Source organism: Gymnoscopelus braueri, assembly GCF_963280865.1.
Source record: "Gymnoscopelus braueri genome assembly, chromosome: 4".
NCBI classification, from domain to species: domain Eukaryota; kingdom Metazoa; phylum Chordata; class Actinopteri; order Myctophiformes; family Myctophidae; genus Gymnoscopelus; species Gymnoscopelus braueri.
In genome coordinates, this window is record NC_137605.1 from 45,582,908 (window position 1) to 45,600,162 (window position 17,255).

A 17,255-nucleotide genomic window follows, 5' to 3' on the forward strand; every position below is an offset into this window, starting at 1 on the left:
ACACGCACACGCACACACACACACAGCTAAATAAATACACATAGACTACCAAGACGATACATACAGTAAACACTCTCTCAGTGACTCTCTCTCTCTCTCTCTCTCACGCATGCACGCACGCGCGCACGCACGCACGCGCGCGCACACACACACACACACACACACACACACACACACACACACACACACACGCACACACACACACACACACACACACACACACACACACACACACACACACCTGCACAGATAAACCACTCTCACTGATTTACTGTGAGGAGGAAGTGATCCAGACATGACTCCAGCAACCTGGGTAAATACCCCAGAGAGATGTATCACTCCTCCACAATACTAAGAATCTGAGAGCAAACAACACATTTATAAAGCTACAGTTACATACACTACACAGGTCAGGAACTGACGTTGTTTCAACAACAGCACCCTTTTGCAAAGAGCTGTAGTAGGGTAATAGCTATGATGTAGGTAGGAGAAAGATGAAGTAAAGTGAAGTACTGAGAACTAAAGCCTTTCTTACCCCAGTTATTCAATAGACAACATACTCATGGAAGGCTGCATCTACAGTGACTAATGCAGCAAAAATTGTTACACTTGCTTTCATTTTACTCATTAAAATAGTAGCAGCCATAATGCTGTACAGCACGCTGCTGCTGGGCTGTAGACAGCTGTAGGGTAGCCTACTCTTGATAATTGTACAGTATTACAGTGACACCTAGTGGTTTCCTATGGTGACCTGGAAGTGCAAAACAACTACCATTTCACAATTGCCAATATTTTTTTAAATCAGAATACATGCATTCACATAGCAATTTAACATCTCAGAAAACAAATTAGCAATAAAACAAAAAAAACTACATTTTCATTAAACAAAGACCCTTTTTTCCCCTTTAAAAAACAAACAAAATTGAGGTCTGAACTGATTTGGAGAAATGTTACACCTTAGTGTAAACCACTTTTCATGTCTTTTGGTAAGGTAATTGCTCCTTGCATCAGGATCAGCGTTGACCCATTCTCTGTGACAAAACACGTTTTCCTTGTTTGAAAGTGGCTGATCTATTGTGGGGAAAGAGGCTCTAGTCTATTGTATTGTATTCAGTGTTGGAAAGTAACTAAAGTAATATGTAACTTAAAGTAATATTATTACTTTTTCCCAGTAACTAGTAACGTAACTAATTACTTTCACTTTTTGAGTAATATTATTACCTTTACTTTTTTTCAAAAAGTAATTTATTACTTTTTTTATTAGAATACATTTTGTTTAATAAACAACAGAAGTTGTTCAAAGATTGTGTCTCATGATGAGTCATTATCTGTTTGAGCCCAGGTGTTTGAATTTGAATATTTTTTTAGGCAAAAAATACATGAAATACATTTAAAATACTTCCAAAAAAGTCCTTGCGGTCTTGTTTCCATTGAGGTCCTTAGTATTCAATTCATAGTCAAATGGTTTTCATTTAGTCTGTAAGTTATGAATTCATACACAGTAAAAGTCTTAGTGTTAATATAATTGAAATGAGTGTACAAATAGAACCAAATGGACCCGTCATGTGTACAGAACACTTTTCAGAGTTAAATCAACAATGAGGATTTTACAATGTAGGCTGCAGAAAAGAGAAAAAAAACAACTGCTAATGTTGAAAATGCAAAGTCAGACTTTTGGGGAGAAAGGATGCAATTACTGGGGGCGAGAAAAAAAAAGTAACTAAGTAATAAGTAACTAGTTACTTTTGGCAGGGAGTAATAAGTAAAGTAACTACATTACTTTTTAAACAAGTAATATGTAATAAGTAACATATTACTATGTTGTAGTAACTATTCCAACACTGATTGTATGATATGATCGTAATTATGAAATGGCAGAAATATTATACATTGTATTGTAGCCTACAGATATAATTTTTACCATCACTGAATTGTTGTTTTACTACTGCTCTTCGTGTACATTAGTAGGCTGTTTATAAGCTACATCTTTAAATCAGCATCATAAACGTTTAATATTCAATTTAAATGTTAAAATATTTGACACAACTGGCTTCTAACAAAAAGACCATAGGAGTAAAATGGTGTATTTGACATTTCAATATAAAATTGAATTTACCAGGAATTATCATGGACACCGATGCAAAGCACTATAGCCTTGTTGAGAACATTCAAACATATTTTTTGAAGTAAATACTAATTTTTATACTAAATTGTTTGCAGTGCCAATCTACAACATTTTGTGTGGTTTTGCAGTGCCTATAATTTATTTCTTGCATTATTTATTGGTGTGTTTTGTTGTATGCTTTTACTTTGGTGGCCTACTCTCTGTATTGAACTTGTCTGTTTGCAATTGGTGCTAATGAGAGCAACCTGTGGCTAATCGGATAGGATGGAGTGGACTGGCAGTTTTGGTGGCCTATTAGAAGAGGAGTTGGAACCGGACAGATCAGACAGACCAATCAGCTGGTCCCAACGGATCCGGGACTCATTTTTGTTGTTTCAGGTATTGAAAAATGTGATTTAGGCGTCAGGGGCTGCAGAAGAGAGAACGTTACCACTGTGACCTCGCGCAGGAGGCCAGCTACCATGGATGGGAGTACTGCAGACCGGCAGGTATACCTTACCATTAGTCAGGTGCTGATGCTGACTATGGTTACTGACTACAGTGCTGACTATAGTTACTGACTAAGGTGCTGACTATGGTACTGACTGAGTAGAGTTACTGACTATGGTGCTGCTGACTATAGTTACTGATACTATGGTGCTGACACATACCATGTGTCAGCACCATAGTATCAGTAACTATAGATGGGTTTCTTGTTTGTAAACATGAGAGGATGATGCGCGCGCAGTGGAGGGATGAGCCTGTAGAGGGCGCTATTACCCGCAGCAGCTCTGGCCATTGTACATTCATAAAATGAATGGTCTTCACCGGGTTTAATGAAAGTAGATTAAATGATGCAGTTTGTAATATCTTCTTTACTCAATAAAAATGATTTGTCGGAAGTTGGATCTGTTCGTATATAATAGCAGCATTATGCCTATTATGCCTATAATAGCAGCATTATGCCTATCTAAATCCCGAAAATAACAAGAGAGTGAATGGCACTTCCGGGTCGTTCTACCACCCGCATGCGCAGATTGCGCACTCTGCTCTGTGATGACGTCGCTCGGAAACCCATCTATAGTCAGCACTGATATAGTCAGTAACCATACTGACTATGGTTACTGACTATATCAGTGCTGACTATAGTTACTGACTAAGTACAGACTATGGTAGTAGCACATGTAATTGCCTTGTTGTTGAAATGTGCTATAATAAAACTGCCTTGCCTTGCCTATGACACTGACTATGGTTTCTGACTATGGTGCTCAGCACCATAGAGCACTGAAGTCGATGTCACTGCCACTAGAGGGCGCTGTTTCACGGGTTCGTGGCTTTATTTTTTGTGTTGAAATCCCCATTTGGGAATCTTAGATCACGTCATATAAGAACTGTGTTCCAAACATAAACACACCACCCCGGCCTTTTTTTCAGGGGGGTTGCTCTGCATCGTTTATGATATTCATTCATATTTGATACAGCCTGTTTCTGGCGAAAATGGAATGAATTCTGCCTTAAAAGTCTTAAGAACTACTACTTCCGGGTCTGATATCACTGTCCCTACAGCAGCCGTGTTCATGGGAAATGTAGTCTTTGGGCTGTTTGACTCGTTTCTAGTGTTTATATTGTGGTAAATGTGTACATTTACACCTTCAGTCGATGTTTTATATCCATATGAGTAAAATCGCCGGGGTGGCATGTTTATTTTTGGAACACAGTTCTTATATGAAGCGATCTAAGATTCCCCAATGAGGATATCAACACAAAAAGTAAAGCCACGAACCTGCGAAAAGCACCCTCTACTGGTAGTGACGTCAGGACTTCGGTGCTCTATAGTCAGTAACTATACGCATCAATGTTGACTATAGGTACTGACTATGGTGCTGACTATGGTGCTGACTATGTTACTGACTATGGTGCTGATAGTCAGGGGATATTAGCAGAATATTTTCCAATCTTGGAATAAATTCCTTACCAAAAAAAATCTTCGCCAATGTGTTTGTAAAGGTGTCTAGTAACACATCTCACAAAGACTGAAATGCAGTCCCCCTAGGAGAATTTTTGACAGCTCCTTAAAGTTGGGGTACCCACCATAACCTTGGTTAAAAAAAAATCAAAAAAAAACATCAACATTTTATTCTGTTTTAAGTAGCATGTGAGGGGTCAAACTATGGTGTTTTTATGATTCTGAATCCATTGCAAGCATTTGTTTTGCACCAAAACCACTCCTTGGGCTAAAAACGGCCATAGCCATCCTTTTCCAGGTATACTTTTTGTGTAAAAAGCCCATTGAGATTGGGCCGTTTTTAGCCCAAGGAGTGGTTTTGGTGCAAAACAAATGCTTGCAATGGATTCAGAATCATAAAAACACCCTAGTTTGACACCTCACATGATACTTAAAACAGAATTAAAAAAAAAAAAAAAAAAGATATTTTTTTTACCAAGGTTATGGTGGGTACCCCAACTTTAAGGAGCTGTCAGAAATTCTCCTAGGGGGACTGCATTTCAGTCTTTGTGAGATGTGTTACTAGACACCTTTACAAACACATTGGCGAAGATTTTTTTTGGTAAGGAATTTATTCCAAGATTTTTTTAATATCCCCTGACTATGACTATAGTACTGAGTAGAGTTACTGACTATAGGCTGACTATGGTTACTGATGGTAGTAGCACAGTGAATTGCCTTGTTGTTGAAATGTGCTATACAAATAAAACTGCCTTGCCTTGCCTATGGTACTGACTATGGTACCTACTGACTATGGTTCTCGGCACCATAGTCGGTGCACCTGAAGATGGAATTTCTGAGTTGAGTCTAATCATTAGACCACTACACCATCAGTCAGTCACTCTCAGCATATGTCTCTTAGTACTGTTGAAGCGTTCTTTAGTATGTTAGCCTTCAGTTAGTAAGTTGAAATACGTCAGCATTTAAAGCTGCATCATGTATCTTTACTGTTCTACCCCGGATTTGTCTTTTAGTGCTTTCGAGTTGTTCTTTTGTAGTTTGACCTTTATTATTTCAGAGTGCTCCAGCAAGTAACAATAGTAGTAATGGACTGGGACAATGAAGTCACAATACAAACTTTGATGAGGCAGTATTGATTTGTTTTAAAGATATAAGGTTTTCTTCATTTCCTGAAAGAATTATATATATATTATTTTCATTTCCTGAAAATGTTACATTTTGGAGTTGGTTTCTGCCCGACAGCAGAGATATATAAATGACATACAGTGCTTCTAAGCCCTATTAGTTTAAGCCCTACTATTTAAGCCCTATTAGTTTAAGAAACTAATTGACAATTGAGTAAACTATCACTTGAAGTTGACCTACACATGATCATTTTTGTTAGCATTCAGAGATCATGCCAACTTGAAATAGTTTTGTATAATAAGAGAATAGGCACATCTATCAGAAACTACACCACTGCTCTTGCGTAACATCCATACAGTATGTTGGTTAATCATTGTAGCATTTAGTTTTACCTCCATTTTGCTGTTGTGCTATGTTCTGCTGTAGAGCATCCTGCAGTGTACCAAGGTCAGGGTCAAAGTCGTCTGCAGAGACATAGATATCTACTATCCTCTCCTCTCCTCCCTCTCTCTCTCTTCTCTCTTCCAAAAAATGCAATAGTATGTTGACAAATACAATGGATTTGGACTTTGTGTATACATGGGAAATAATAACCGTGGTCATGATTTTAACTTGAGATGTATTGGTACAGTTAGGATTCACACAAACAAAAAACGAAAAAACAATGCTATACAATTATACTTCCAATTAGTTTTTTTCTTCCTGGGAAGTAGGTTAATATACTCCAGTTTAATATAAGTTTGTTTGGCATACAATGAGATATTTTCAAAATTATATATGCAATACAGAATCATAAATAAAAATTATGTTTCAGAGTTAAAACTAAATTCCAATTTGTAGGAGCTGGTAAGGGACCTGGATATTGGATAGGGGAGCACTGGGCGTTTTGGTTCTCACTTCTCAAAAGGTTGAGATTCTTTTTTTTTTTCACTTAAATTTTATTAAGTTTTCAAAAACACAAACATATAAAACAAAAAGACAAACAAACAATAGACATCACACATGTTGCCAAACATCATCTTATATAATAATAAAATAAAATAGAAGGAGGGTACAGGTGCTGTTCAATGTTATTAAATGATAGTACATGAAAACTGAAGAAAAAAAAAAAAGTTGTTCAAAAGGTTTTAACTCGTTCAATTCTTACAAACATTTTCATTCATATCATCTCACACATAGTACCTTCTCCCTCGATCATCAGAAAGAAATAACCATATATACACATATATGAACATATATATATTTAAGAAGTCATGCGTTGTGTATATACAGTATATGAGTATGTATGTCATGGGTTAAGTATTGTATCAAGACCAAAAACATATTTATTTGAAATAACTATCCTATTCCCTAGACCTCTTGTCGCTCATAATCAATCCATTTCCCCCATTTGTTCTCAAATATCTCTTTCTTCATCCTCAAGTTAGCAGTCATCCTCTCCATGTCATAAATCTCAGAGACTACCTGAAGCCAATCTTTCGCAGATGGAGATTCCGTCTGTAGCCATTTACGAGTAATGGCTTTTTTCCCTGCAGCCATGAATATTTTCATAAGATATCTGTCACTTCCTGAGATTTCCTCTGGTAAGTCTCCCAGGTACAACAATAGACAGGACTTTAATATTTGTATACCTAGAATCTCCTGTATTTTCTCCAAGACATCATTCCAGTATGTGTGAATTCCCGAACAACCCCAGAAAATATGATAATGATTTGCTTCCTCCTCATCACAGTTCCTCCAGCATACCTGTGGTGTTTTCATCTGTCTCGATTTAAGTTTTGGAGTGATGAACAAAAGGTTGAGATTCAATTCAATTCAATTCAATTCAATTGAAAGGGTTTTATTGGCATGAACATTTCAACAACAATATTGCCAAAGCATCAAAGTACAATTTGTCCAAATATTTGGCAACATGCAGCTGTACCAACACACCAGCTAGATAATGCATTTCACTCAAAGACTGTGACATACGCAGAGAACAGAAGCAGATGGAAACAGATAAGAAATAGCCTGCAAGAAGAAGAAGACTGTAAAGATTTCACTAGATAACTCTTTCACAGATCCAACCGTTCTTGTCGGAACATGGTATATCGACCCATCTTCCATCCATAAACATATGTCACATACTCCTAAGTTCACTAAAATTTGCTCTATATTAGTTACGTATGTATTAGGGGTGTGCCGATATATAGTCCCGCGATATATCGCGATACGTTTTCGTGACGATATGTATCGTTTTGGGGAAAAGAAATATATATATATATATATTTTTTACAATAATAATAATCAGGCATGCAAACAGCCCCGAGGTGAAAAGGGTGACAACATGTTGTTTTTTTTTCAGGTCAGGTGTCACACTATTGCCCTATTTGGATTCAAAACGGCTATTGTAGCTGAAAAGCTACAAGTTTGCATGTCTGAATAATGCAAAAACAGAATTATTTGTTTGCACATTTGCTTTTTTTCTCCCCCATATATTTTCATAATAAACTAGAAAATGTGCTCCTCGGAGCACAAGTCTCCGCCAGCAGACCTTGGCCTTCTGCGCCTTTGCGTCTTCATCAGGTTTCAGATGCTCATTTGCTGCTTCTTTAGTTTGCATAATGGGAGTTAGTTACATTGTGTGATCTCAGCCTCCTATTTATATATTTATATTACATATTGTGATGTCACGTAAAACTGACCAATGTTAGGTGTTCTCAGAGGAACACACACACGCACGGACGGGTGATTTGTACTGCAAGGTACTGTTGGTAGAATGTGCGTGGTTTTTGGTGTTCTGCAGGGGCGACTGAATATGTAGTGTTTGCATCTAAAGAATGTTCTTCTTGAAGCAATGTGTCATATGGGAGTGGTCGTAATTGACTGGTTTGTTCAAATACTTGTCTGTCTTCTTCATCTTCGTTGTTGTCTTGAACAGTTTCAGCAGTTGATTGGTGTGTTTGATCTATGTCAGTTTTCTCTAGTGCTACATAATTTGATCAAGGTGGCCAATTGTTACAGTATTAAGACTTCGGCCTTGTTGTTGTGGGATCAATTCAACTCTATAGTCCTCTTCTGTGTTACTGTTGTAGATGAGTATGCTTTCTTAGCTTTGGCCTTCTGCGCCTTTGCTTGACCAATGTTAGGTGTTCTCAAAGGGACACACACACGCACGGACGGGTGATTTGGACTGGAAGGTACTGTTCCAATCAAGACTGATTGATCCTGTCTTACCTCACTTCAAAAAGTAGAGGCTTTTTGAAGTGACACACCTATTTATAGGATTCTATTTCGTCATGCGTCCCTCTAGCCAATCAAAGGCATTGGTGTCAACATATTGACACGTGTCACGTGGAGCTTGACCAATGTTAGCTTGGCTAACAATGTTTGCTCACACACGGCGGGACGAAGCGAAAACATACTCTCCACCTACGGCGGAGACAAAAAGTGTGTATCGTATCGTATCGAAATCGTATCGAAGTTTTGAGCCCAATATCGTATCGGCACACCCCTAGTATGTATTAGTTAAAGCAGTGGTTCTCAAAAGTGGGATTCAGGGTTCCTTGAGGGGGTTCCAAATGCACCCTTTACAGGTATGTAACTGTAGAGTGTACAAATGGAACCAAATGAACCCTTATGGGTCCATTTTGTTTCATTTGTGAGTCCTTGAAACAAAAACGTTTGAGAACCAATGATTTGAAGTGTGATAGGACATGTCCGGGTAAAAGAGGACATATGGACACACACACACACACACACACACACACACACACAATCCTCCTTCGCTGTCATATAGAGAGAAACGTTTTTTTGTCCCGGCCAGCTCGTCTCGTCTCTCAACGTGGAAATACTTGAAATAATGTACTTTCAGACACGTGGTGAGATTGCACATAAAGCGCTGTGTCCGTTGTATCAATCCCCGAGTAAACGATCTACACGCTCATCGCTCTAATATTAGCACCGAGAGCTTCAGCCACTGGCTGGGACCTATTTTCAAACCTATTTTCAAACCTATATGTCGCTATTTTAAAATAGCCAGGTTTGAAGTGCTCATGTGGCCGCTTCTTTTGGGCTTGTTTTCATAGACCTGGCCTGAGGAGTCCCGTCACCTTAGCGGTTTAGCTTGTGCCCAACCCGGACTTTATTTCACATGATTACAAAGTTGAACGTTTTAATGTAATTCGTTTTCCAATCATACTGTGACATATATATTAGATACAAGTTAACTGAATAGTAACTGGTATAATTGTCTTAGCGACATTGTGGTAGGTTTGTATGTGGTAGGTTTGTATTTTATAATGACATTCAATCATTTAGAAAAAAGTTGCAAAGATGAAATATGTGAAATGCAGTTAAAATGACAGTTGAAATGAAGAGTATAGAAGAATGAATGTAAGTCTTACGTTGGTGTGGTCAGTGGTGTTCCATCTACCCATTTCCACACTCCTTCTACCTCTCTATCAGTCAAACCCAGCCACATGTTCTGGTTGAAACTGTTAACGGTTCTGTTAACAAAGTCCTGGACAGAAACGCTGCTGGTTACTGAAGTACAAACTGTAGATAGTATCACACGCACGCACGCACGCGCACACACACACACACACACACACACACACACACACACACACACACACACACACACACACACACACACACACACACACACACACACACACACACACACACACACACACACACACACACACACACACACACACACACACCTGTTTTTCCTTGCACACACACACACACACACACCTGTTTTTCCTTGCTGTTTATGGTCATCAGATCTGATTGTTTGTCTATACAGTTATGTCGGCTCTCCTCCCAGGTTTTCTTCTCAGTAAAGATGTGATAACACACACCACCACCAAATGTAAATCCATGTGGTTCTAACAACAAAATAATAAAGTTAGCCACTGTTTTTTATTTGCTCAGATTAATGACAAATGATGAACAACATCATATAACAATGCATAAAAACAGTGATGTCTCACTGACCACAAAGAATCCTTTCGATGTCATCTCTTTCAATTAGTTTGTTATATCTTGTCTGTAGTTGGTCAAAACTGGACTGTCGCTGGTCCTTTTGTTCAGCCATGTTGTTTTTGTCTTTAATAAATTGAAAATATACAAGAAGTAGAATCAACAATCTGATTAGTTTTACACACAACTGTGTTCTAAAAGTAAATCTTCAGTTGACAGCGATACAAAGGGAGTTATTTGTAGCCTGGGACCAGACGAATCTGCGTGTGCAAAAAAAAATTGCACTCTGCGATTTGGGTCTGGCACCGCTCCATAGAGAATCCATTTCCTGCTTCAGAAGACGTGGGTAACCAATCAGGGCCCAGTATTCGAATAAGGGCGACTGTAATTGGTAGTTGGTTGTAGGTCTAACCAATTGCGTCGAGGGCCATTGTTTTGATCCCGCCCCTTGGGAAAAAAAACTTCATGGAAGCACCAGACTCATATCCACGCAGTGATTGCCAACGCAGCGGAAGGAGGCGCGCCTCCGCGCAAGTGGAGCTTACTATGAAACCGTGCTCGGCTTGTGTCTCTCTCTGCGTCTCTGTGTGCAGTATTGTGTGCACTGCCTGCACTGCCTGTGTGCAGCCGCCAGAGTGCGCCAGAGTGCACTACAGTGTGGCTGAAATCCCACACACACACACACACACACACACACACACACACACACACACTACACTCCTCTGAGAGAAATATAGCAGCTACAGTAAAAAATAACACATCTAAAAGCATCTACACAAGTTCAGCTATTGGGATCTCTAAGAATTCCATGTCATTTGTGCATATTTCAGGCCGGATGGCAAGTTGAAAGCGTTCGCTTCCCGCGTCTTACTTGTATAGTCTAGCTACGCCAGGCTAAGTTATTTGGGGGAAACAGGTGAATCAGTGTGAAGCTCAGTCAACAGCGTGGTGTGCAGGGCGTGGTGACACATTTGGTATTTATCAGACTGGAGAAGGGTGGAGTATCCACGATGAAGTGGTTGGTGACGTGGGTTGCATTAAAATGAATCTAATATCATATATATATATATATGATATTACCCCAAAAACACATGTGTTGGAAAACAAGGCAGTTCGAGAAATGTTTTATTTGCCTGTCTCCGGCACACCTCATGCCAATCCAGCTGCCCCAAAATAGCACCCTTATATTTCAGTTAGAAATTGTGTTGATGCTGTTGCTTAAAATAAATAAAAATACACAACATACTATAACAAAATGTATGAATCAGACTCTGATGGTGGAAAGGTGCGGTTCACCTACATGTACAAAATCTGTGCGTACCCATGCTTAGTGAATGAGGCCAACTGTTTATTATAGAATGACACTCACTGTATATGACCACAGTGATGCCAGCCAATAGAATTACACAGAGTAGACCCAGAAACACTGTAGCAGCTTTGTAGCGATTCTTCTTTAACTCTTCAGAGGCTGAAAAACACAAGACAAACCTATGAGGATATTTCAAAGGGTTTAAAGTTTAGAATAAGTGACAGCTTTTAACAAGTTATGATGCTTTTATAGTAATTTATGTTCTTAAAAATGCGTCAAATTATATTTTTGTTAAAACAAACAAACGAAATTGTTAAAAAGTTAAAGCTCTATTCGGAAAGTAATCTTTGCTATAGTGTTTGTACAGTAACAGAGGTCTACCCGTCTCTCCAGTTCTTAAGTAAAAACTTTTGAACCTAATACCGTGCATTTGTCTTATTTTATTAAGAAAAATAATTTTATTATGTATCTTTTAAGGTAGAGTAAGTGATATATTTTGGTTAAAATAAGAGTTAAATAGCTCTATATTCTGGTAGTACTCGTTGCTATAGGGTGTTTGTTCAGTAACTCTCAGTCTCTCCAGCTCTGAAAATGCATTTTCAGGTAATGATACCAATTTGATCCAATCAGGAGAGAGAATGCACACAGGATACAGATTAAACTAGAAAAAGTGCTCCTCGGAGCACAGGTCTCCGCCAGGTCAGGTAGGTTAGTGTGGGCCAGCAATGTTCAGAATTCGGCAATCAGGCTGGAATGTGAAAAATCGGAAGGATCGGACGGATCCGTCTTGATCACTTGACTAAAGTGATAATATGTTCCGATTTGCGTGATGTTTGGACAACATTAGTAGGAATATCATAAAAAAAAATAGTTTTGCAAAAATCGGGCTCCTGGTGGCACTATAATAGGGCAATGTTCAAAGGGTGGCATATGTTCCTCAACGTAATGCAAATGTGTGTTCAAAGTTTCACCGCAATCGGACGCTGTGTTCATGATTTGCAGCATTTTGTTCAAAACGGGCCACTCCTGCAAACTTTAGGTGTCAATCTTATCAGGATGGAATATGAAAAATCTATAACAGATCCGCTTTGTGCGTGAAATTTGGATAACCTGAAGGATTAATATCAAAACATTTGTTTTATATAAGTCGGCCTCCTAGTGGCGCTATGAAAGGCAGATGTGAAAAATGCAGGGCAAAGGTTTTTCCTTGGCCTCTAAGGAGCGCACATACAAAGTTTTAGGTAAAAACACGAATCGGCCTGTTATAGCGCCACCATGAGGCTGATTTGAACATTTTCAAGTGGCGTTTCTTCCTCGGCCTAGTGGGAATCTACGTGCAAAATTTCACGGAAATTGCACGTTGTGATTTCTAACCACACCTCACACCCCACACCTCACACCACACCTCACACACCCCCCACACCTCACACCACACCTCACACACCCAAGTCTCAGAAACAAAGAGAGAGGGCGAATGCTGTTTCCTTCTGATGTTGTACATCATTAAAAGCACAGCAAATAGCTCTAAAAAAACTATGCAACACTTTTAAGTCAGCACACATACTCTGAAGACTTTTGAGTTGAGCATGTCAGTTCCCTTCTTTTATTAAAACCAGACTTATCTAAGGAGCGCACATACAGTACAAAGTTTTAGGTAAAAACACGAATCGGCCTGTTATAGCGCCACCATGAGGCTGATTTGAACATTTTCAAGTGGCATTTCTTCCTCGGCCTAGTGGGAATCTACGTGCACAATTTCACGGAAATTGCACGTTGTGTTCATGATTTGAGGCATTTTGTTCAAAACGGAGCACTCCTGTAAACTTTGGAACCCATTCTTAGCCAATCAGGATGGAATATGAAAAAAGTTTCGTTTAATGACTATGGAGATACTGCGTACCGATTTGCGTGACGTTTGGACAAAATCTGTAGGAGTACTGTCAAAAAAAGTGTTTTGCTAAATGCGGCCTCCTGGTGGCGCTATAACAGGCCCATGTGAAAAAATTGGGGCAGAGGTTCTGAATTGGCATCCAGGGAGTGTGTGTGCACAGTTTCGCTGCGATCAAGCCAACAGTACATGCGCGTCAATCCCGGGGGGGACGGGGGGGTTTCGTCCCCCCTAGCCTCAGATTGGACCCCCCCAAGTCAGATTGGATCCCCCCCAGACCCCCCCCAAGTAATTTATAATAATAAATACTTATTTAATAGAATCTGAACCCACTTTTGAAATCATGCACTGCACTCATAAACACGATGTATTTTAAAGGAAAAACACACTCTGCCCTATTTTTTTCGACGACCGAGGCCGCCGGATATACCCGGGGCGAGTGTGTTTTGGGACGAGCGTTCTCGACCACGCAGCAACATGTGGTTTCACCGGTTTGTTTACAACTCGAATTTGGGAAGAAAATAATCAGGAGCTCAACAACATAATGAGAGGATACAAGAGCTATCTGTGCTAGCTGCAAAGTGTGCATATTTAAGAAAGTATTTTAAAACAGTGAAAGCTACCGAGGTAAAAGAAACAGAAAGTGATAGACCCCCGCTGACTGACTCAAACGACCACCACGGGACTGACGGGAGTTATCATCAAATCCAAAGATTTGTTGTGAATAATTATAGGTAGTTTGACCAAAACCGAAGTGAAGAGGAGGACACGGAGAATGTCGGTCATCAGTGATCAAAGGATTTTTTTGGGATAATAGGAGCAATGCAATGGACCTGGACCAGCCCAGGCAACAGTGACACTACGACCAGGTAGGGTCCAGTGTTTCCAAATGGACTGCAGTACGTGTACATTACTGTACGTGTACATACATAATGAAGTTGACCAAAGTTTCTCAGCTTCATTATATTTGTTATTAGTGTCTGTCTATCCTGAAACAAACCAACTTCAAGTGCGGCTGCCTGGTGATGAGTACATTTACTAAGTTAATATAAAGCAAACTTCATGTTCTGAACAAAACTCACAAGCCTCTGTGCCAAACCTTCTATTCGTTATACTTTAGTTTACAGTAGCTATTGATAATCGTAGATGGTTGATGCTCAATTCCTCTGCTCTGCTCATTATTTGAAACAGCCAGTGGTGGGTTAAAATAGTATTTTTATATTAAATCAGTAAAATTAGGCAAAATAACATAACCCTAACCTAACCCTAAAACCGCCATATAACCAACATTTTTACATTAGTATAAACCCATTTTGTTTGAATATTTTATTAGGCAGAAATTGTTTTTTGTGATAATTAATTGGTAAAATCAGGCAAAAATATGAATTAAATAACATAACCCTAACCTAACTCCTAATCCTAACCCTAAAACCAAAATAAAGAAACCAAAAACTGGAAAAAAAAAGAACCCAATCCGCCCAGAACCGCGATAAAAACGAACCCAATCCGCCCAGAACCGCAAAAAGAAAATCGCGCACGCGCGCGAGGGGCGGAAGCGCGCGAGGGACCCCCCCCAGCCTCAAGACAGATTGACGCCCCTGCAACAGTATTACAAAATACATTCCTTCAGTAAAATTAATTCTCTTTAGTATGGGGTTTATGAAGCAAACCTTAACTGCAGCACAAGAGTCAAGTGACTTTGCAAACATTATTATACTGTACTTAAGAAACTAGTTGACTATTTGTCATTTTTTTGGTAAACTATCACATTGAGTTGGCCTGCAAATATGATCATTTTGGTAGCACTCAGAGTACATGTTTCTGTTTCAGATTTGTATTTGTTTTTCTTATACAGGACACTGTTCCTTTATGGCAAACGGCATGGGCCGTTTTATACAATTAGAGTATAGCCACATCTCTCAGACACACCACTACACCACTGCTCTGGTGTAACAGCCATAGATGTGTTGATTAATCATCGTAGCATTTAGTTTTACCTCCATGCTGCTCTTGTGTTGTGTTCTGCTGGGTACCAGGGTCAGGGTCAAGGTCGTCTGCAGAGACATAGATGTCTACTATCCTCTCCTCTCTCTCTCCTCTCTCCTCCATCGCCTGTTCCCTCTCTCTTCGGCCATATCTGACATTCGTTGTCAGGTCTGGTACGGCGTACACATGCTCAGACATTCTAGTTCATCTTCAAACTACATTTGTTGTACAACTTGTTGGAGAGCAGAAGTCACAAAAGAGGAAGTCTAGTCTACTGTTAAAAAGACTCAACGGAAACTACTACTGAAAGATCACACAGCGTACGTGCATGAAATAGATGTATTTGCCATGCTTTGAAACCACACCGACCTCACACACCCAAGTCTCAGAAACACAGAGAGAGGGCGAATGCTGTTTCCTTCTGATGTTGTGCATAATTAAAAGCACAGCAAATAAGAACTCTCAAATAACTATGCAACACTTTAAAGTCAGCACACATACTCTGAAGACTTTTGAGTTGAGCATGTCAGTTCCCTTGTTTTATTAAAATCAGACTTATCAGGAGGGGAAACAAAACAACATAGCCTACAGTCTTTGTATTGAATGAGAGCTGGGAGGAGAGCAACTGTCTTTCAGTAAGAGAGATAGAAATGACAGAAATAATTAAGACATAAAAAAGGACACTTTCTCCTATGAATGCAATTGGACATGTCCTTGCTCCCTGGTTGGCCCAATCAGGCACATGCACCCATTTATCTCATTGTGAGAAAATGTGACAGGAAATGTAAGCAAATGACAGGAAAAGTCATACTGCTGTGGTGGCTCAGCGTTTCCTCAGCAATGACATTGGTGAATTCACTGCCAACTGACAATAGCAGTGCGCTACAGCTGAGGTGAAAGTGATTAGGTCTGTAGCGCCATAGTGGAAAAAAGTCAAATAAAAGCACATCATATACAGCAGCTGAATGTTCAAGGAAGGCACACAGTAAAGATGACTGCCAACAAGCAGCCAGCAATGATGTATGTGTGTTTATTACTTCACATTACTGTACATTCATCTAAAGGACGTGGAGCAAAGTCAAGAACACCAAATAGGTAGGCTATTTCAACTTAACTTTACTAACTGAAGACTAAAATTCAATAGAAAGCTCCAACAGTACTGAGAGACATGTGCTGTGGATCGCTGAGAGGTAGTGTAGCAGTCTAATGATCAGACTTTCAGCACAGAGCCAAATCCCTTTAGCTAGAAAGAACTCTGTCCAGCAGTTTTGTAGAAAGAAATTCTAAATCATTGAATGCCATTCATCCTCCTGACAATGCTTGCACACTGGGCAAGAAGGGCAAGATGGCATTTTGAATTTCCTTCTGTAAAATGTTATCTGGACAGAGTTCTTTCAGACATAACCTTCCACCATTACCTCTCCGGAAACAGGGGGAGGGACACAGTCCCCCCCTGATGCTCCTCCAGTACCTTGATGGCATAGGACTTGAACCTGCAAACTGTCTGTAGCAGAGGCAACCGATCAAGCACACCACACCAAGGCACCTTTGGGCCCTCAGCAGGTGTCTTCTAATGCTTTTGAGTTGTTCTTTTGTATTTTAGCCTTGAAAATTCCAAATTCATTACTGACTATGGTTCCTGATTATGGTTCCTGACTATGGTTCCTGACTATGGTTCCTGACTATGGTTCCTGACTAGTTACTGACTATGGTTACTGACTATGGTTCCTAATTATGGTTCCTGACTATGGTTCCTGACTATAGTTACTGACTATGGTTACTGACTATGGTTCCGGAATATAGTTACTGACTAGCTCTGGTCCATAGTGTTAGAAGGCGTTCTCCTTAACATTATGTGACATTTCGGCCATTACCTGCATACCGCCGATAGCGCAGCCTCTGACTTTAA

At 39.6% G+C, this 17,255-nt stretch overlaps 1 protein-coding gene across 1 annotated transcript; it reads right to left on the reverse strand.

The window, feature by feature from the left end:
* Window positions 1-9,576: 9,576 nt before the first annotated feature.
* Window positions 9,577-15,573, reverse strand: LOC308083622 (CD209 antigen-like protein 2; the record flags this gene model as incomplete). Its single annotated transcript, XM_080425937.1, has 5 exons — window positions 15,358-15,573; window positions 11,533-11,631; window positions 10,179-10,289; window positions 9,936-10,069; window positions 9,577-9,696 (listed from the first exon to the last, which is right to left on the reverse strand). Exons 1-5 carry the CDS (start codon window positions 15,542-15,544, stop codon window positions 9,577-9,579), a joined length of 651 nt encoding a protein of 216 aa, XP_080282063.1. The 5' UTR covers window positions 15,545-15,573.
* Between the last annotated feature and the right edge of the window lie 1,682 nt (window positions 15,574-17,255).